Here is a 21146-nt window from a genome sequence, read left to right on the forward strand (position 1 = left end):
GAAGCGAGGAACCTTCGCATTTCAAGAAGTCATGAACAAGCCTAGGAATGGAAGGCACCAGCGATCCACAATCAGCTGAAACACCTCGGCTGACAACACCCACTCTCCTGGGTCCAGACTCTCCCCTGCTGAGAAAGTCCACTATTACATTGTCTTTTCCTGCAATGTGAGAGGCCGGGATCATCTGCAGATGACCTTCCGCCCATTCCATCAGCTGTTCTATTTCCTGAAACACTTGCTGGCTGTTGATTCCTCCCTGGCGATTGATATAGGCCACTGTCGTTGCATTGTCTGACAGCACATGAACCGCTTGATTCTGCAGCCTAAGGCTGAACTGCAAGCATGCCAGCCATACCACCCGGGTCTCCAGGCGACCGATGTTTGAGCAGGACTCTTCGGCATTCCAGCGCCCCTGGGCTGTTAACTCCAGACAGTGAGCCCCACAACCATGGAGACTTGCAGAAACTGAATGATGACTTTGTAAACCGTTGCAATCTTACCTTGGAACGATGGTATAAAAAACACCTGAATAAATAAATAAAAATCTGTTGTGAGTACCAACCATGCAGGAGAGGACAAGGGAACTCCCTTTCTCAGATGATCCTCCTGCAACCACCACTGGAGGCAGGAGCAGATTTCCATTGGCAAGTGGAGCCGAAATGCATAATCCTGAGATTGCGGGTTCTAACAAGATAGCAGACAGTGCTGAAGAGGACGCATATGTGCCTTGCCCATGGCACCACTTCGAGGGTAGCTGCTATCAAACAGAGTACCTGTAGATAGGATCAAACCAAATACCTGTAGGTAGGACCACACCGTCGGGCGTATGGTGTTCATCAACTGACCACTTGAGACATCAATCTCTGGATCCGAACTTCCGGTAGAAAAACTCTGTCCTGTACCATGTCTAACCAGACCCTCAGATACTCCAATGACTGGGATGGTTGAAGATTGCTCTTGGTCAGGTTCACCACCCAACTGAGCTCCTGCAATACGGAGATCACCTTGTGTGTCACCAGGTGGCTCTCTTCCTGAGACTTGGTTCGAATCAGCCAGTTGTCTAAATACGGGTGCACCAGGATTCCTTCTTTTTGCAAGGCCACCACTACAACCACCATAATCTTGGAAAATGTTCTGGGAGAGATGGCAAGTCCAAAAGGCAGCGTCCAAAACTGATAATGGTGCCCCAACACTGCAAAGCGTAGAAAGCGTTGGTGTTCCAATAGGATGGGAATATGAAGGTAAACCTCTGACAGATCCAAGGAGGACAGAAATTCTCCTGACAGCACTGCCATTATTACAGAGCATAAGGTTTCCATTCGAAAATGAGTCACCTTCAAGTGACGGTTAACCCTTTTGAGATCCAAGATGGGACCAAAAGGAGCCCTCCTTCTTGGGCACAACAAAATAAATGGAATATCGCCCCTTACTTTCTTGAGATGTGGGCAATGGAACCAAAGCCCTCTGTCTGAGGAACCTTTGAAGCTTGAACTCCTCTCTGGCTGCAGGGAGAGAGGGCATCTGCTGCCACTGCCACACTCGGCCTCCTGAACCTTCTGCCTTTCAGCTGAATTAGCAGCTAAGTCCACGCTAGGAAACCCAGCTACTGGACCAAGGCACACCTCTGAGGGACTACAGAAATCGCCTCAGGAATTCTCAACTGGAGGAGGGAGCTTTAGGCTTCACCTCAGGAGAGAGGGGCTTTTTTCCCTGAATTTAGAATTTCAAATTTCTCCTTTCAAAAAGCTCAAAGCAATCCCCATTGGGAGATGCACATCCACCACCTGCTGGAGACAAAGAACACTGGTAGGCTGGGGTCACAGCAGGGTTATATATACTGTGAAGTCAGCATGCTCTGTCTCCATCTGCTGGCAGAGGAGCATAAACCCACTGGTCCTGAGTCCATCTGTCTACAGTCTAGGAAATCAGTCTTTTCTTATCTAGAACATCAGTCCATGTTATGAGACCATGAAATGCATCCCTTGCACAGTTGTTAGAAAAGTCTAAGAATGATAGGCACATTGCTAAGAAACACAAACTTAACAGGTTTCAAAATACTATTTTACATTCCATGCCCATAGCAAGACTGACCCATTAAGTTCTAAACGGGTTATGCCATTACCAACAGTAGTACCCCAACTTGTCCACACCACAGCCTTCACAAGGCAGGCATTTTGTTTCAACAAAGTGCAAGCGTATTTCCCAACATCAAATTTATTTACCTGGCCTCCTGTGATATCTGCTGAGGGGTATGTGTGGTTGTAATTGTAGCTATTTTTTCTGCATTGGTCAACAAAGAAGCATTGGAGGATTCTAAAATAAAAAATGGTTCTTCAGTTTAGGCAAAAGAATATCATCTTATAATTTTATGTAAGTATGCTTGGTTTGTAACACTGCATTGGAAACTAGCAAATACATTTTTAAAACTGCCTGGAAGGGATTTGCACAGCTTGATTTTGCAGTAAAAGAACAGGGAATTCTTTAAATAGGCAACCATTCTGTATTTATTGAAAATCATACACATCAAGAAACTGTTTTCAAATGAACACTTAGGTAATTATGGAAATATATACTTTTGGTGACAATTCTTTTTTTTTTTTTTGGCATTTTATAATGTTCTGTTAATACAGTTGATTCTGGAAATGTTTTTTTTGATTGGAAACAATAATGCAATTTGAATACATTTATCAGTGCTTTTAGTTATAAAGTGAGTGCACTTACAAGCCTAGAAGGCAAGTTTAAAACCCCACAGGGAACTTTCACTCCCACAGGAATATAGTTTCTCTTTGAAAATACAGCTGATGCATACAACGCTCGTACAAATGGGAGAGAGGAAGCAATAATCAAAACACATTTTTACATGGGTAAACATGCTTTTATCCATGTAAAAAGCTTTGATTACTGTCCTCTCAGTACTTTGCCAATTAGTTATTTAAGTCGATCCAGCTTAAATAGGAACATTTGAGCAAGTAAGAAGCCTTAATATGTGTAAGTCTGCCTTGTTAGGCTCCTATTAAAAGCTGGAATAGCTGCTATGCAGTGGGAGTTTATAAATATTCCTTATAGTGATTTGGGTTAATAATCAAAATAAAGCATGCCTTTATTGGTCATTTTACTCCTGCAAAATTAATTTTGATTTTTTTTTCCAATTTTTCTCAGTGTGAGATTTATTCTTGCCTGTATAGGATTATAATATATAAACTGATAATAAAAAAAAAATATAGGACTCCATGAAATATTTTTCAAATTAGACTTGCAGGAAGTAGACTAAGATGTGGTTTTCATATTTAAGTTATATTAGAAACATGACAGCAGAAAGAGACCATATAGGCTATCCAGTCTGCTTATCTGTCCAATTAATTTAGCATAATTCCCATCACTTCAATGTCAAGGTCATTAACACCCCTCTGGCTCTTCATCCTGCTCTACCTCAGTTGACAAGGACCCCTCACCCTGTAATATTAGGCCTAAAAACGTGATTTCTGCAGACATACTCCTTATCAGGAGCAGCAGTAAATATATGCAGCTAACAGGCTGCCACTTGCTGCGGCCTCCGGTTTTAAAATACAGTTTTATGCGCATAACTGTTGGCTCCACCCCGGAATGCCCATAACAAGCTCCTTTTCCACCTCTTTTTTTTTTTTATCTTGCGCATGCACATATATACACATAATTAGTGGCTTTTAAAACCCGTGTTACTCATGCACAGCCCACATACACACGTATAATGGCCTCTTAGCATGAGCAATGCTTTAAAAATTCAGTTGTTAGCGCTCTAAGTTTAGTTGAAAATCAGTTCCTAATTTAGGGGCTCAGGTTTTATTTTTTTAAATATTGGCCCTCTCTATAACACATTGAGATCCATATTCAGAACTTATCCTCTAGGAATATTAGCCAGATAAACATATCCGGCTAACTTAGCTGGGATATTCAATAGGGATGTGCAGAGGGACACCATACGTTGCATTCGGGATTCGGATTCGTCGGGAGGCAGATACGTTGCATTCGGCCGTATGGTGCCCCAATACGTTAATACGTCGATTAATTTAACTACAACCCCCCACCCTCCTGACCCCCCCCAAGACTTACCAAAACTCCCTGGTGGTCCAGCGGGGGGTCCGGGAGCCATCCCCTGCACTCACCCCCTCGGTGCCCTGTTTCAAAATGGCGCCGATAGCCTTTGACCTACTATGTCACAGGGGCTACTGGTGCCATTGGTCAGCCCCTGTCACATGGCCATCGGTGCCATCATGTGCTCCTACCATGTGACAGGGGCTGACCAATGGCACCGGTAACCCCTGTGACATAGTATGGGCAAAGGTTATTGGCGCCATTTTGATTACTGGCAGCTGATGGTCCAAGTGCAGGAGGTCGCTCCCGGTCCCCCGCTGGACCACCAGGGACTTTTGGCAAATCTTGGGGGACCCTCCTGACCCCCACAAGACTTGCCAAAAGTCCAGCGGGGGTCTGGGAGTGACCTCCTGCACTCTGGCCGTCAGATGCCAATACTCAAAATGGCGCCGATCGCCTTTGCCCTCACTATGTCACAGGGGTTGACCGTGACATATGGCTGACCAATGGCCGACCGTGACATATGGCTGACCAATGGCACTGGTAGCCCCTGTGACACAGGGAGGGCAAAGGTGATTGGCGCCATTTTGAGTACTGGCATCTGACGGCCGGAGTGCAGGAGGTTGCTCCCGGACCCCCGCTGGACTTTTGGCAAGTCTTGTGGGGGTCAGGAGGGTCCCCCAAGACTTGCCAAAAGTCACTGGTGGTCCAGTGTCTGCTGTCCTAGATAGGTCACTTACAAGTCAAGCAGAAAGCGAGCCAAAAAAGCCTTTAGGCACGAAGATAAACTCTCTAACTCTATTAGGCTTGAAAAATGTAAAATCTCTACATTAAAAATAGTACTAGAGCTTAAAAATGAAAATTTTGTAAAACAAAAAGCTGCAGTATTGTAATGCATATCATTAACATTTTAATGTAAATTGGATTTTTTTTTCTGGTAACCACTCATATCAGCAATTTCATTAATCCCTAATTGAGTTAAAGTAGCAGCAGCATAGGGACACAAAGAATTAGATCTAGCTGCTGTTTTGAAAGATGAAAAGGAAAAATAAGCTATAGGAGATACTAACTATATTAAAAATTAACTGAAAGCACAGGTAACTTGTGTTTACATGAATTTAATTGGAAAGACTATCACCTAAGACTAGCTAAAGAACCCCACACTTCTGTTCAACCAATCTTTTTGGTTAGAAATGTGTTTTAATTCTTCTTGCCTCTCAGGATGACATACTGCAAAATAAAATGGGCAATAGAACAGGATATATTTTCAAAAGATACCTTCCTATTCTGCAATTACACGAGATGCTTAAAACTAGAGCTCAAAGTTTGGGTGACCACAGACTTCAGATGAAAAGGGGCAGACTTTACAGATTTTACTCTCATTGCATCTTGTATTTTATGATTAGACTAGCCAAAGCATTTTGTCAGATATGTAGGCACAAAGAACATTTGAATTTTGAAGCAGTAGTGAACAGACAAATGCCATCGTTTTTCTACAATCTACCTTACTTGATTCTAAGTAATCATTTCTTCATTTGAACTTTTGTTTTCACTAGTTCTGAAATGAGAGCAATTTGATCCTGCTCTAATCTTAGATATGTAAGTGGCCATTATTTTTAAATGGTCACTGTCAAGGGTTAACCAGAGAGACATTTAAAACCTTAATTATTCCCAGAGCTATTTGCTGACAGACATTTCATTATTCCTTATATTTTATCCTTTGTTTATCTTTTTTTCCCATAATTCTTTTTGACATTTTGCCTGCAAGTATTAGAGCCAACTATGCCTCACTTCTATGGCTAACATTTGTTTACAACCATAGTACATATGTAAAGATATGGAAACCAAAGCAACAGAAACTAGCTTATCAGGGTGGGACAATCCTCTTACTTCAATAAGCATATATTCAGGGCCCGTGGAAGCACTAGGCGATCGCCTAGGGCACCTAGTATTAGGGGGCGCCGAGCTGCTGGTGGCCGATAAGAAGGCTCATATGGCCGCTGAAGATTGGCAGGGCAGTGGTGGACCTCACGTCACCACGGCCTGAAAAAAAAAGGTCGCTCTAAGCCTGCAAATACTCCTCCTCCTTCCTGCCCCCGCGGACCCGGAAGAAAAATGTTGCCGGAGCTGCACGGTCAGGAAGGAGGAGGAGCATCAGCCGCGTGCCGGAAGAGGAGCATCAGCCGCGTGCCGGAAGAGGAGCATCAGCCGCGTGCCGGAAGAGGAGCACCAGCCTCGTGCCGGAAGGAGGAGGAGCATCAGCCACGTGCAGAAGAGGAAGAGCGCTTACGGGCCGCCACGAATCCCACATTGCGGGCGGCCCGAGAAGACCAGGGCCGCTGCAGAGCCCATCCTGCGGCGACCCGTGAAGAGGAGACCCAGAGGTGAGAGAGAGGCTGAGGGTCTGTAGAGGGTGTGTGTGTGCATGTATGAGATGAGTTGAGAGACGGTGTGTGGGAGTGAGGACCTGAATGTTTGCAGAGACAGCATGTGAGAGCCTCTGTGTGTGTGAGTCAGACAGCATGTGCAAGAGAGAGACTGTGTATGAATGATTGTATGAGAGAGAGCATGTGAGAGTGAGAGCCTGTGTGTGTGTGAGAGAGAGAGAGAGAGAGAGAAAGCATGTGAGAATGAGAACCTGACTGTGTGTTTGAGGGAAGAAGACAGATGGAGAGAAAAGAAATAGAAAAAAAGACAATATAAAAGGAATTGGCAAAAAAATAAGAAAGGGAAGGTGGAAAAAAAATCCTGTGACCAACCGATTAGAAAACTAAGATCAGACAGCAAAGTAAAACAAAAAAAAAATTACTTTTTACTGATTGGCACATGTAATCTTTGGGAATGTGCAAGAGTAGCACTTTCTCTATGTGGATCTCACAATGTAGGAGATCAGCATGGAGGAAATGGAAGCCCATGGGGCCTGCAGAGAGGAGGCAGCAGAATGGGCTTCAGTGCCAGTAGCAGCAATCAGCCCCTCCCCAATAGCCACACAGCAGCAGTGACAGAGGAAGCAGAGGAATGAGAGAGGCTCTGAGGTTGCTGGCAAAAGAAAGAGAGGGGATCTGCCTTTAGTGTGTGCATGTGTATGAATGGGAGTCTGCCTGGGGGTGTAGGTGTGTGAATGCATGGATGCCTGCCTGAGGGTGTGTTTGTGTATGAGAATGAATGGGTGTCTTCCTGGGGTTTGTATGTGTGAGAATAGGTGCCTGCCTGTGTGTGTGGTGCGTGTGTGTGTGTGTGTGAATGAATTGGTGCCTGCCTGGGGTTCAGTGTGAGAATGAATGGGAGCTTGCCTGTGTGTGTGTGTGTTTGTGGGTATGTGAGGGAGCCAGTGAGAGCATGAGTGTGTTTGAGAAAATCCAGGGGCATAAGAGTGTGGGGGGGGGGGGGGAGAGAGTGTCTTACACCTGAGAGTGTGTCAGTGTCTGTGAGAGTGAGAGGTTATGGTGGGTATAAGAGTATGAGTGTGTATGTTTGTGACAGTGTATGTGTGAGAGAGAATGGACATGTGAGTATGTGTGAGAAAGAGAGGATAACCTCCTAATCCTCGACAATATCAGGGTGACTGGAAATGAAGAGCTTCCATGCATGGACAGCAGGGGCTTTTTAAAATCCTTATTAGTTTTAATTATTGGGTGTTATTTGATATATGTGCGGTTTTGAAATATTTTATTGGTGTTTGGGAAATTGTAAAAAATGTATATGATTTTAATTAATAGAAATTCTGTTTATCAGTAGTTTTAAAATATTCTTTTATTAGTATGGTTTTACTATTATAACTGATACTTTATGTTTCTTGATTTTATTGTTTTATGAGGAATGGTGGTTCTATTTTTCCATTATTAATACACAGAGTCTGGCTTCTTGGGGTTTCCATTTTAGTTTTTTCTAATTTGCGCTCCTTTATTTTGTATTCTGTATTTGGTGAGGGTCTGGCTCTGCTCTGTGTGTGTGACCATGATGAGAGATTCTGCTAGCATGTAGTATCTGTATAGGGATCTATAGCAATTGGGTTTCCTCAGTAGGTGGTGTATTGGTATTCTAGGACCCAGTGTAATATTTACCCTTGCTTATTCACAGGTAGGGTTATTGTTGTTTGAGTCCTTGGTGTTATTACTGTTATGTTATGATAGGATTGCAATATAGATTTTGAGTGTCTTTTTTGAAGGGTTTTGTGTTAGTTCACAATGTGTCTGACAGTGAAAGGTGTTCGTGCTGCTGTTACTGTGAGGTGACACCAGAAGTTGAAAATATCTTTTAGTATGATGAGCTGTAAGGGAAACATCCAAGCTCCATTGTTTGGGGGAATTTCAGTGGATACACAGAGTTACAGAGTAACAGAACTGGAAGTGCAGGATTTATATTGACATTCTGTCCCTTCCTATATATTCCAGACTTCACTTTCATAGCCATATAGAATAGTTGAATGAGGCTATCAAATAATTTTATAGTAGTTTTACTAGAAGTGTGAAACTGGCCAGCTTTTTAAAATTACGCAGAAGACCCTTTGGACTTTTTTAACACTTTTTTTTTATAACCAATTTTAAAGCAGGATCCATGTGATGAAGAAATGTCATTTTGGCTTCCCCCCCCCAATTCTTCTGTCTAGAGATTCCACTGATTTTGTGTGACCTTAAGCATTAGTACAAGAAGGATTACGGGTGGGATGCTGGAGAGGCACACAAATGTATTAGCCCCCGGGCGCTGGAGACCCTTGGTGCGCCATTGGGTGCGAGCCATAAGGGGCCGCAAGCAGTGGCAAAGAGGAGTGGAGATTTGGCGGGCCGCAAGCAGTGCCCAACCTGCTTGCGACCCAGAAAACCACACAGTCAGCGGGCGTGATCGAGAATGAGGTAGGAATCGGGGCCAAGACCGGGGGGGGTGGCGGCGCAACGGGGGGGGGGGGGGCGCAAGGGAGAAGGCTCGCCTAGGGCACCAAGTCCCCTTGCACCACGGCCCTGCATATATTTGCTATTGCACCACATGAAAATATTAAAGTAAAACAATAGATACAAGCAGAGTTCATGTATAGTAAGTTTCCTTTTTTATTGAATATATAAAAAATAAAATTATATACTGAATGGTAATTTTCAAAGGGACTTCTGGGTAAAACAATGTTTTATATATAGATGTGACCTTTTACAAAACTGTCTGATCTGCAGATAAAGCAAAAGTTGCTTACCTGTAACAGGTGTTCTCCATTAGAGAGCAGGACAAATCAGCCACAAATGAGGAGTGATGGCATCCAACCATCCGCATCCACATAAATGGGGCTTACAAGCTGAGAGTTGCATGAGGATATCTTTCAAGTTTCTATATTCATAGTGGAACATGTAACCCATACTGAGTTAGAGGATGGAGGGAGAGTTGAAGAAATTACATAAGCACTTGAGAACTACTTGGCCAGAATTATTGCCTTGATGTGAAGCAATGACCATTGATAGTATGGATAGAAGACCAGGTGGAAGCCTTGCAGATATCTTCTATGGAATAGGTGTGAAAGATGGGCTAAGGAAACTGCAGTAGTCTGACTTAATTCACTATCACCTTATTTTGAAAATGTTGTTCTGATTAATTATAACTAGGGCTTCTGATTCTAGGGATTTATAAAATGCAAATTTAGGGGATTATTTTTCATGCAATTAGGGGTTTTTGTGACGTACCAGAAACAAGCGTTTATTGGTGTTTTTTTTGGAACAAATTAAAATCTTTGGTGCATTTTTAGGTGGATTCAAATTATTAAAGCATAAATCAATTTTACATGCTGGGTTGTGCAGAATGTGTATATGGCTAGGGTGAAGGTGGTAGGGTCTTTGTATGTGGGTGGAGGGAATAAAGAAAAGGGTAGGGGATGGCAAGGTGTGCATGTGTGTAATATGAAGGGGTAGCTGGGTGTGTATGTTTGTGGCTTCAGGGCTGATGACAGGCTCTATATATGTATATATGTGGCTTCATGGTTAGTGGCAGGCTGTGTATATATATGGCTTCAGGGCTGGTGGCAGGCTGCATGTGTATGGGTTTCAGGACTGATGGCAGGCTGCATGTATATATGGCATCAGGGCTAGTGGCAGGCTGTGTGTGCGTGTGTGGCTTCAGGGCTGGCGGCAGGCTGTGTGTGTACGTGTGGCTTCAGGGCTGATGGAAGGCTGTGTGTGTGTATATATGGCTTCAGGGCTGGTGGAAGGCTGTGTGTGTGTATATATGGCTTCAGGGCTGGTGGAAGGTTGTGAGTGTGTGTATAATGCCCTCCTGGAAGAGGTGGTGAAGATGAGAATGGTAATGGAATTCAAAAGGGCATGGAACAAACACAGAGGATCCCTTGTGGCTTGAGAATGAAATAAAGAAATGGGAAAATTTTTTCTTTTACACCTATAGTTTCTATTTAGATTTGAAGGTGGCCTGCACAAAGCAGCAGTTACTACTACCCTTAACAGAAGGCTTGGGGGGAAGCCCTGCTACTACCCTTGGCAGAAAGTTTGGGGTGGTCCTCATGAAGTAGCAGTTGTGGCTACTATTAACAGAAGGATTGGGGGTGGTCCACATGGAGCAGCAGTTGCTACTACCCTAAAACTAACCTCCCCCCCCAAAAAAAAATAAAGATAAATAAATAAATACATAAATTGGTAAGTGGATTGGACCTATTTGACAGGGTTGAAGATGATGATGAATAGTTGTGAAGACTTTTTGTATGATTTTCTTGTCTTCAAATAGAATAATAAACTCTTCTACAGTCCAAAATATGAAGAGTCTGCTCGCTTTTAAGGGTGTATGGTTTTGGAAAATATGTTGCCAACATAATGGATTGATTAAAATGGAATGGACAGACTACTTTCGGTAGAAATTTAAGCAGGTTTTTCAAAACTACTATGTTGTAGAAAATTTGAGATCAGGACTTGTAATTTGCTCACTCTTCAGACAGAAGTAAATACTATTAAAAATAAAATGTTCCAAGTAAGGTGTTTTAGTTCTGCTGTCATGAAAGATTTAAATAGCCCTTTCATCTGTTGAGCTAGGACAATAGTTAGACCTTTTATGAATCTGATAATTATAGATTTATAAGAGAGCGGAATGAATTCTGAATTAATTTTCAGTTTTGAGAAAGGCACTAGAACTGCCAACAGTTTTTACATCCTTGTACTGTAGTCGACATGTTTTTATGCCAGTATGTTTTGGGCTCCATAATTGAAAGAAAAATGGTTTTGGAGTACAAACTGATGCTCTGTATTAAGTTCAGACAATAATTCTGCATTTTCTCTATTAATTCAAACATTTTGGTGGTATAGTGACAGCCACCCAGGCATGGCTGACACTCTAAAACAGCCAAGTGCACAAAAATATGCAACTATGGCTTAGGCCCTATATCCTAGATTCATCAAAATGCTATAATAATGCATGGATAAGGCCTGCACTCAGACAAAGGGGCGTGTTTATGGAAATTTTAGAATTACCGCACCATGTGATAACACAGACTTTGACTTGGTAGTATTGCTTGGTGCAGTAAATCTTTCATGCCCCGCAATAATTCCTTTTTCACATCTTGCGCTGAGAGAGAGAGAGAGAGAGAGCCTATCTATGGACTCTATAACAAGGTACCAACAAGTTAGGGTGAGATAACATAATACAAAATTTAATATTTGTGAGACTTTCCTCATTTCAAATTACTCAAAAATCTTCACCGAGGTGTACTGTTCGTACATCTCACTCTGCATGAAAAACTGGCCCCTAAACCACCACCAACACCTCACCTTGAGCTATTAGATGGCCCTCCTATAGGCACATAAATAGTTGCACACTGTGAGGGTCTCCCCAGAGGCTCTCCCTCTCTCTACTCCACTCCTGCCAAGCCCAGAAATGGCCGAAAAGCAATTCGAAAAATTTATCCCAAATTGCGTTACAGACGTTTCTGTCATATCGCACAGCCTAACGCCAGGAAAAAAGACGTTGTTATTGCCGACATTAAAACCATCCGATAGCATGCATTATACTATTGCATGGTGCAATATTGCCCCTCATTTTCATTAATCCCACCCAAACTCCTCCCTAATCCCACCCCTTCCCAAAATTTGAATTTGCACCATGCGCTACAGTTATTATTGCATACGTTATAGGGTTAACGTGTTAACACCATAATGCATTTTGATGAATGACCCTGCATATTTGAAAAAAAAAAACTACTTACAATAAAAATTAAAATGTCTTTCTTTCACGTTTTAAAAGTGTTTTACATGTATTTGATGACATTTTTCACATCAAAATACAGTTTGGAACCGCTGTAGGCAGATTGTTATGCAAAAGAGAAGTATAAAGGCTCGCACAATCTATATACATGATCACAGATTGTGGCTCTGTGACTTTTCATTATTATATCCTTCTGATATACTATCAGCAATTCATACCACACTTAACTTCAGCATTCCACTTTTGTCGCATATGCAACCTTTGTACTGTCCGTTATGTATATAATTTCACAGTTCAATGCATTTAATCCCTGTACATAGTTCTTCTGTATATAGTTCTCCTCTCTCCCCAGTTGCCGCTTATGATGTCCATTCTACCCATGCCTGTTCTATGTAAAACGCCCTACATGTGTAAGTTTTTTGTTATGCTGTGAACCGATGTGATATCTTGGATGAATGTCGGTATATAAAACCAATAAACCAATAAATAAATAAATAAATGTCTGTCAGAACTGTACATATCCACAATATAACTGAAGTTGGACCTTGTATGATATGATTTATAGAACATATATACATAACTTGATCTAATCAGGCCCAAACAGATGCTTTTGTAAATTACTGCACAAGAAAAAAATCTCTTTCTGGGAAGCAAGTACTTTTTTATTAAGACACTGAATTCTAAAAGTTGCTTGACCTGAAACTCAGTCAGACTGAAGCAATCATGTCAAACAATACAGAGAGATAAGGAGCTATTTACAGCCATTAACAGCTATTTACAGCCTTTGCCATCAAAGGCTAAAACCCTCAAAAGCAATCAGTAAACAAGAACACAGATACAGAAAAACCTTTACAGACTTTTCTCTGCTCTAACTCTTCACACCTTGCCCCTTCTCTCCTCTATTTCTACTATGCTTGCACATCTCATATGAAATATTATACAAATACCTGCCTTTATTTATTCTACTATAGACACTACTCTCTACTGTACCCACTGCCCTAGGAAAGTGAACTCAGGACCTTGCATATCATTACTAATAAGATTACATGATAACCTTTGATTTCTGAGAATTTTACTTACAAATCATGACAAGTGGAAAAAGACACATTCACTGGCACGAAAATGTGCCGGAGGTAGTTCCAGGGTGTTCTAAAATGTGAAGCAAACACTGAAAGGAGTAGGGAGTTAAAATTTTCAGAAATTAAATTTCATTAAAAAAAATGTACAAAGTCAGAGAATTTCATCCCGCTGCAATCATGTATACTTGCAAATAGATTTTAAAAGTGTTCCCTATTCAAGTATATGTGGGCCACATGCAACATGAATTTTAAGAAGCCGGGAAGATCGCACGTACATACCTGTACATGCATCAAAAATAAGATGGCAGAAAACAGTTGGGGCATGGGCGATCCGGGGTGGGGCCAAGACTTATGTGCAGTATGGAGATTTTGGGCCACAGGGATCATGAACACTGGGGGGGGGGGGGGGGGGGGAGCAGGGGAGAGAGGAAAACTCTGACACTCTATATATCTCCCATTGTAAAAGGGGCACTTTCAACTTAGGGTGGGTTTTGGAGGAGCAGTGTTACATTGATCTGCCTAGGGCACAAGGGTCTGTAGACCTTTATAACACTCCCCCCACCAAAAAAACCCACCCTGACTTGAAAGTGCCCCTCTTACAGTGGGAGATATATAGTGTGCCAGATTGTCTCTTAAAGAGTCTCTCTCTTTCCCCTGGTCACTTCTTGAGTGTGCATGTAAAGGCTCCACACATATGCGCAGTCAGGATATTTTAAATGATACGTGTGTACTTGCATACACCATATAAAATTCAGAGAATTTTTGCTTGCGTGCCCAATATGCATGTTATGGGCGCACGCATGCTGCTTTTAAAATGTATTTATGATTGTGCAAGCTTTTAGAACTTGCACCAGCTCAAAAAAATGTGGGCGGCAGTTCTAGCGTTAAGAAGTTCAGAAGTAAAAGGAGAATAGTGCATTTAAAGGGGTCCAGACCAAAACTTGAACACCAGATTGAAAACCTTTTCCATTTTAAGAAGAACTTCTGATAGAGTGTTTTCTTGATGCTAGAATAACTTTACTTATTTCAGTAAGTTACTATATAGAAGACAGTAGTTGGTTTTCATCATTCATGCAGTCAGAGCCAAAGTTGGGATGAAGGAGATTTCTTTTGCATTGTATAAACAAATATGGGAATATTCTCAATTTTATCTGATGCTGAACAGCTAGGTGTTGAAGCCAAAAATGGGGCTATCAAAATCATTAGATCATTTTCTCTTCTAAATTGACTATAAGGGGTATTGGGGGGAATGCACATAAAAGTCCTTGATTCCTTGGGAATAAAAAAGTATTCATCATTAGTCTGTCCCTTGCTGGTGTCCAAGAGCAGTAGGGTAGGTAACTGGTTGTTCAATGGCATCACAAAGAGATTTGTAGAGTGTCCCAAAGATAAAAGAATTCCTGTGCCATATCTTCATCCAATGAACATTTGTGTGGCTGTAGGTGGTGACTTACTGTTTCCCCTAACTGATTTTGGTTTCCAGGGAGATTGACAGCTATAAAATATATCTTTTTAGAAAGTGCCAATTTCTAAACCTTGCAGGTCTCTGGAGAAAAATGCCTATTCTTCCTTGTTTTTTAATACTGAACATAGTTACTTGGTTGTCTGTTTTGATAAACAATATGTTGTTCTTTAATCAGGGACTGAATACCTTAAGAGCACTGAAGCTTGCTCTCAGCTCTAGATGATTTATGTGGAATAAACTTTCTTGAGAACAAAGGCTATTCAGATGAGCTTTCCATCTCTGGTTGGAGGCATCTGTGGTTACAGTAATTTGAAACTGAGGTTGGTGAAAAAACTGACCTCTCAATAAATCTGAAGGATTCGATTACTATGCCAGAAAATGTACGATAGTGTTGATACCTAAGTTTGTGAAATAGTGGCTGTAGATGCTGGTAACGTTAAAACTTCAGGTACCATTGAGCATGCCTCATGCTGGGGCATGCAAAAGAAGTAATATGGACTGTTCGTATATCTTCAGGAAGAAATGGGTAGAAACCTGTTTCTGATCTGAAAGAGTTATTTATTATTATTATTATTATTATTTATATTCCGCTTTTTGCACTTTTTTCAGTGCTTCAAAGTGGATTACATTCAGGTACTGTAGGTATTTTCCTATCCCCAGAAGGCTTACAAGAGTTAATATTTGTCAGTTCATGTACCCTCTTGTTGAGAAAGGAATGCTATACCTTGTGTGGTATTCCAGGCAAGCTCCTATGAATTCTATTATACAAGTTGGTTCCATATTGGATTTTTGGAAACTGATAATGAATCCTAGGGATTAAAGAGTGTTCACTGTATGGAGTGTGAAGGAATGAGCTACTTGAAGGAGATGACTGACTCAAATTCAGTTATACAAATATGGAAAAACGAAGATAATTTTTAGATGAAAAGCAACAACTATGAGACATTTTGTGAACACCCTGGGTGCTATGGAGAGGCTGAAAGGGCAAACACATTACTGGTAATGACTGCTAGCTAATAGAGTAGATTTTAAGACATGCACACGCGCGTCTATCTGAACGCGTTACCTGGTGCGCACACATGGACGCCCGATTTTATAGCAGGTACGCGCATGTTATAAAATCGGGGGTCGGCGCGCACAAGGGGGTGCACATTAGTGTAACTTGCGCACGCTGATGCCCACGGCCTTCCCCAGTTCCCAACGCCCTTCGCTAAACTCCCTTCCCCTTAACTACCTAGCCCTAACTAGACTTCCCCTGATCTTTCTCTTACCTTTTGTGCCTGCCTTGGGGCAGGCGCAGATTGTGCGCGGCGGAAGGCTGCTGGCACGTGATCCCCCAGCACAGCAGCAAATGGCTGCTATGCTGGGAGCCTCTGACCCCGCCCTGCTCCCAGAGCACCCCACCCCTCCCCTTTTCCGAAGCCCCGGGACTTACGTGTAAGGCTTTTGAAAATTCGGGCCATAGTGAATTGAAGAAATTTCCTGAGCGCCTTGTGAACTGGAATGTATATGTAGGCATCTTTGAGGTCTAGAGTGGTTAGCTAATGATTGATCTCTGAGAAAGAATGGCATCTAAGGAGTTCATCCTGAATTTTCCCTCCTTTAGGAGTTTGCTAAAATTCTGAGGTCCAAGATGGGACAAATACCATTGGTATTTTTGGAATGAAGAAGTATTTGGGATAGAACTCAGTGTTTTCTTGTCATATTGGGAAAGGTTCTACCACATTTTAAGCAAGGATAGCTGACAACTCTTGTTGGAAGTGTTGGAGATGACCTGTACTTAAGGAGTGGCTCCTTGGAGGATTGTTTGGGGGAGAAAATTTGAAATTCAAATGATATCCCTGCTGTATGTTCTTTAATACCCAACAAATGCGGGCTGAAGTGCTACAGCCTCTCCCCCCCAGAAGGCTATTTAAATAAAAGAAGGAATCTTTTTTTTACATTGTAGTCAAAAGTCAGAATTAGATTTTTGTTGTGTTTGAAGGCAAGATTTGGGTTGTGCTCCCTCCCTTCACATGGCCTGCTCTGTTTTTGCTGTTTTCATGGGTGAGGCTGATGAAAAGTAATAGTATAGTCTCTTATAGTGCTGAGGTTGATTTTCCTACTTGTAGATCACCGCTCAGTTGTAGCTGTTTAGAGAATAAAGAGAATGGAGCAGTAACCCTTAATAAGGTCCACTATTTATTTATTTGGAACTTTTATATACCGACATTCCTGTACAAAAATTACACACCACATCGGTTTACAGCGAAACGTAAATAGCATAAATGAATGCATTACACTGAACAAGGGATCTAGTAAGTTAAATATAGGAGATATAAATAACACTGCAAATAAGTGATGCCTCACTCTTCCTGCGAGCATAATGCCAAAACGCACAAAACAATTCCAATAAATTAAATTAAACTCTACTAGAATAAGAAGCCAAAAGGAACAAAACAATTGAAACTGGATAAAGGGCCAAATAGGTAAAATAAAGGAGGGAGGGAATGGGTGGAGACATTAAGTCAAATGATGATGACAAATTTGATAACATGAGGGATAAAAAATATTTATTAAAAAATATTTTATCCCTCATGATAACATAAGATAAAAATATTTCTTTTGCTACCAATCAAGAAAGAGATCTAGGCATCTTAGTGGATAACACATTGAAATCATCGATTCAGTGTGCTGCGGCAGTCAAAAAAGCAAACAATGTTGTGAATTATTAGGAAGGGAATCGTGAATAAAATGGAAAATGGCATAATGTACAATTTTGGTTGCTGCATCTCAAAAAAGATATAATTGCGATGGAGAAGGTACAGAGAAGGGCGACCAAAATGATAAGGGGAATGGAACAGCTCCCCTATGAGGAAAGACTAAAGAGGTTAGGACTGTTCAGCTTGGAGAAGAGACGGCTGAGGGGGGATATGATAGAGGTGTTTAAAATCATGAGAGGACTAGAATGGGTAGATGTGAATCGGTTATTTAGTCTTTCAGATAATAGAAAGACTATGGGGCACTCCATGAAGTTAGCATGTGGCACATTTAAAACTAATCAGAGAAAGTTCTTCTTCACTCAACGCACAATTAAACTCTAGAATTTGTTGCCAGAGGACGTGGTTAGTTCAGTTAGTATAGCTGTGATTAAAAGTTCTTGGAGGAGAAGTCCATTACCTGCTATTAATTAAGTTGACTTAGAAATTAGCCACTGCTATTACTAGCAACGGTAACATGGAATAGACTTAGTTTTGGGGTACTTGCCAGGTTCTTATGGCCTGGATTGGCCACTGTTGGAAACAGGATGCTAGGCTTGATGGACCCTTGGTCTGACCCAATATGGCATGCTCCTATGTTCCAAAGAGATCATCCCCTCTGCATGAGGCATAAGCAATTCTTTTCATGAACATCTTCATGAAGACCTGAACCCTAAAGCTATGCCAGCCTTCTGGTTCCAACAGCTATTGTAGATGTCCTGGAAAAAATAAGAACATAAGAACATGCCATACTGGGTCAGACCAAGGGTCCATCAAGCCCAGCATCCTGTTTCCAACAGTGGCCAATCCAGGCCATAAGAACCTGGCAAGTACCCCAAAACTAAGTCTATTCCATGTTACCGTTGCTAGTAATAGCAGTGGCTATTTTCTAAGTCAACTTAATGAAAGCATCATAAGCTAATCAAATTAGATGTTATCCATATTCTTCTTTTTCTTGTAGTACATAAGTCAAATGACAAAAAGAGTCTGAAGGAAGGTGTTTCTGTAAGGAGTTATACATAGCTGACAAACTTTTTTTTGCTATTTATCCAGTTACTTAGCATCTTTTTCTGGAGGCATGCTAGAAAGCATCTTAGAATGCTTTGCTTTTTTCTAAGTTGATTCCACTACTACAGGTTCACGAGTTAGTTGTACTTTTTGATGACCAGGACAAGGTTGAACTCTGATTTTGAGATCAAACTTCCTTACTACTGGAAGTATATAGAAAAGCATTTGCCATATTCTTGTTTGCAGCTCTTGTAGCAGTCCATGAACTGGAACTGTTACTACTTGCTTTCCAGCCTGAATATATTTTAGCACAACAGATATATTCCCTCCATCTTCTGCTTTTTCCTGTAAAGTAAATGGAATTTCTTTTTGAAATATCCTCAGGCGGGGTTGTATTTCTGGGATTTTATGAAGAGAGTTCTGATGGAAGATGGTGGACCCATCACCATTAAAATGTTATGAGAAAAGTATATGATGATTGTGACCCTTTTTGTGATTCAGATAATACTATAGGAGTGTCTTCTGAGGTTGTTCTATCCTTTGAAGAAGGTGAACCATGAGACTAGACTATGACTTAGTTTGTATCATTTCTTATCTGCATTGATATGGCAGAATAGTCAATTGAGTTTCTATATCAGGAGCCATATACTCCAAAATGGAAGACATTTACTCCAGTTGCAAAGGTTGAGGTAGAAACACTGGTACTAGTTTTGATGAATTCAAGCCACATTTTCCTGATAAAGGAATGACTCTCCTTTCTGGGAGGAGGTATAGCAGTGGAACAATCATCCAATTGTGAAATTAGATTGGCATTAACTATTTTGTAAGAGTAGATTCAGAATGAACTGCCTTTTTTGTCTCTTTGGCACCAACAGCTGTTTCTCGGCACTAAGAAGTTGAAAGATCCAATAAGGATGCAATGCCACTACTTGTTAAATGGTGAACATTCTATGTCAAAAAGTGATGGCACTGAAGGTGTCTTTTTATGTGCCATATTGTCTGCACTGACAGGGCCTGTTATCTCCTATATGTACTGGCATTGAAGAAGGCAACCTACTTCCTTTCTTTGCTGAAGGGGAAACAGCACCTGTGTCTAGACTTTTAAGACTCATGGTGCCTAGCATGAGAGGCCTCAGCTTATTTTTATTTAGGAATTGGTCACTCAGCTGTAGATAGGTTCCGCTTTACTATTGAAGAACATGTAGCTTCTGGATTTCCTTGCCCTGGGGGCAGGTAGTGCAGTTAGCTATGTAGTAGGATGGTCTGAGACATCAAATGCAGCTGTCATGTTGATCAAACAAAGTTATTATATGGGCAACGGGGACATCTTTTGAAACCTGGCTTGCAATCCAGCATTTTGAAAAAAGCTGAGGCTAGGTCAATTCGATTTTTGAAAGAAAATACTAACATTTATTTTTCTTTGGGGAGACTTGTAAAAAGAAGAAAAGAAAAAAACACACGGTATTCTCATGGCATGATTTTTTATTGCGGGAGAAACATATGATAAAAAATTGCACCATGAAACTGTGCCTAAGCATGCGATGGTGGACAACATTTGACAGGGATGTGATCACTTAAAGGCCCAAAAGGTCCTCTACACAAAATAATAGAAATGCTCCTAGGGTCAACTGTGACACTTGCCCAGCTCCCCACCCCCAAGAGAAAAAAAACAATTTTAAAATGCGCAACATTACACTATACCACTCTTCTCTAATATTTCACCTATGTATTCATAAGGAGGCAAATGCCACTCTTTTAAAGTACCCCCAGCATCAGCTCACCTATGCCCCCCCCCACCTTCTTGTGGGGTATGCTGCCACCTCTGTAGGTTGTAGGGGTGGAGTTATGATTGACCCTTGCGGTCTTTTCTATGTTTTTCGGAGGGAGGGATATAGAATTGAACTGTTCGGTCCTATAATTAATATCGCGGGGGCATCAGGAGGTAGAGTCTTCATGTCCCCACGATGGTTTATTTACACTAACAGGGCTGACTTTTTTCTAAGTCAGCAGTGCTATTTTATTTACATTGAGTTGCCTATGCATAAGCAGTTTCGCATAAAATAGGAAATTTTATGCATGTAAAGTAACTTATTTCCATAGGGGGAAGAATGCATTGAAGATATTGTGCGATAAATGGTGTTTAACGTTACACTAACATATGATATTAGAGATGTGAATCGTGTCCTTGATCGTCTTAACGATCGATTTCGGCTGGGAGGGGGAGGGAATCGTATTGTCGCTGTTTGGGTGTTTAGAGTATCGTGAAAATCGTTAAAATCGTGAACCGGCACACTAAAACCCCCTAAAACCCACCCCCGACCCGTTAAATTAAATCCCCCACCCTCCCGAACCCCCCCCAAATGCCTTAAATTACCTGGGGGTCCAGCGGCGGTCCGGAACGGCCTCCTGCAATTGAATCGTGTTGTCTTCAGCCGGCGCCATTCTGCGCTGCCATTTTGCAAAATGGCGGCGGCCATAGACTAACACGATTCGACTGCAGGAGGTCGTTCCGGACCCCCGCTGGACTTTTGCCAAGTCTTGTGGGGGTCAGGAGGCCCCCCCCAAGCTGGCCAAAAGTCCCTGGGGGTCCAGCGGGGGTCCGGGAGC

General features: G+C 41.7%; 1 protein-coding gene across 1 annotated transcript in view; it reads right to left on the reverse strand.

Moving 5' to 3' along the window:
* Positions 1-21146, reverse strand: part of LOC115081975 (membrane-associated guanylate kinase, WW and PDZ domain-containing protein 1-like) — a 249399-nt gene that overhangs the window by 26659 nt on the left and 201594 nt on the right. Inside the window, 1 exon segment of the mRNA XM_029586214.1 lies at positions 2223-2313. Coding sequence (XP_029442074.1) covers positions 2223-2313 — 91 coding nt within the window.

The sequence above is a fragment of the Rhinatrema bivittatum genome, unplaced genomic scaffold, assembly GCF_901001135.1.
Source record: "Rhinatrema bivittatum unplaced genomic scaffold, aRhiBiv1.1, whole genome shotgun sequence".
Classification (NCBI taxonomy): domain Eukaryota; kingdom Metazoa; phylum Chordata; class Amphibia; order Gymnophiona; family Rhinatrematidae; genus Rhinatrema; species Rhinatrema bivittatum.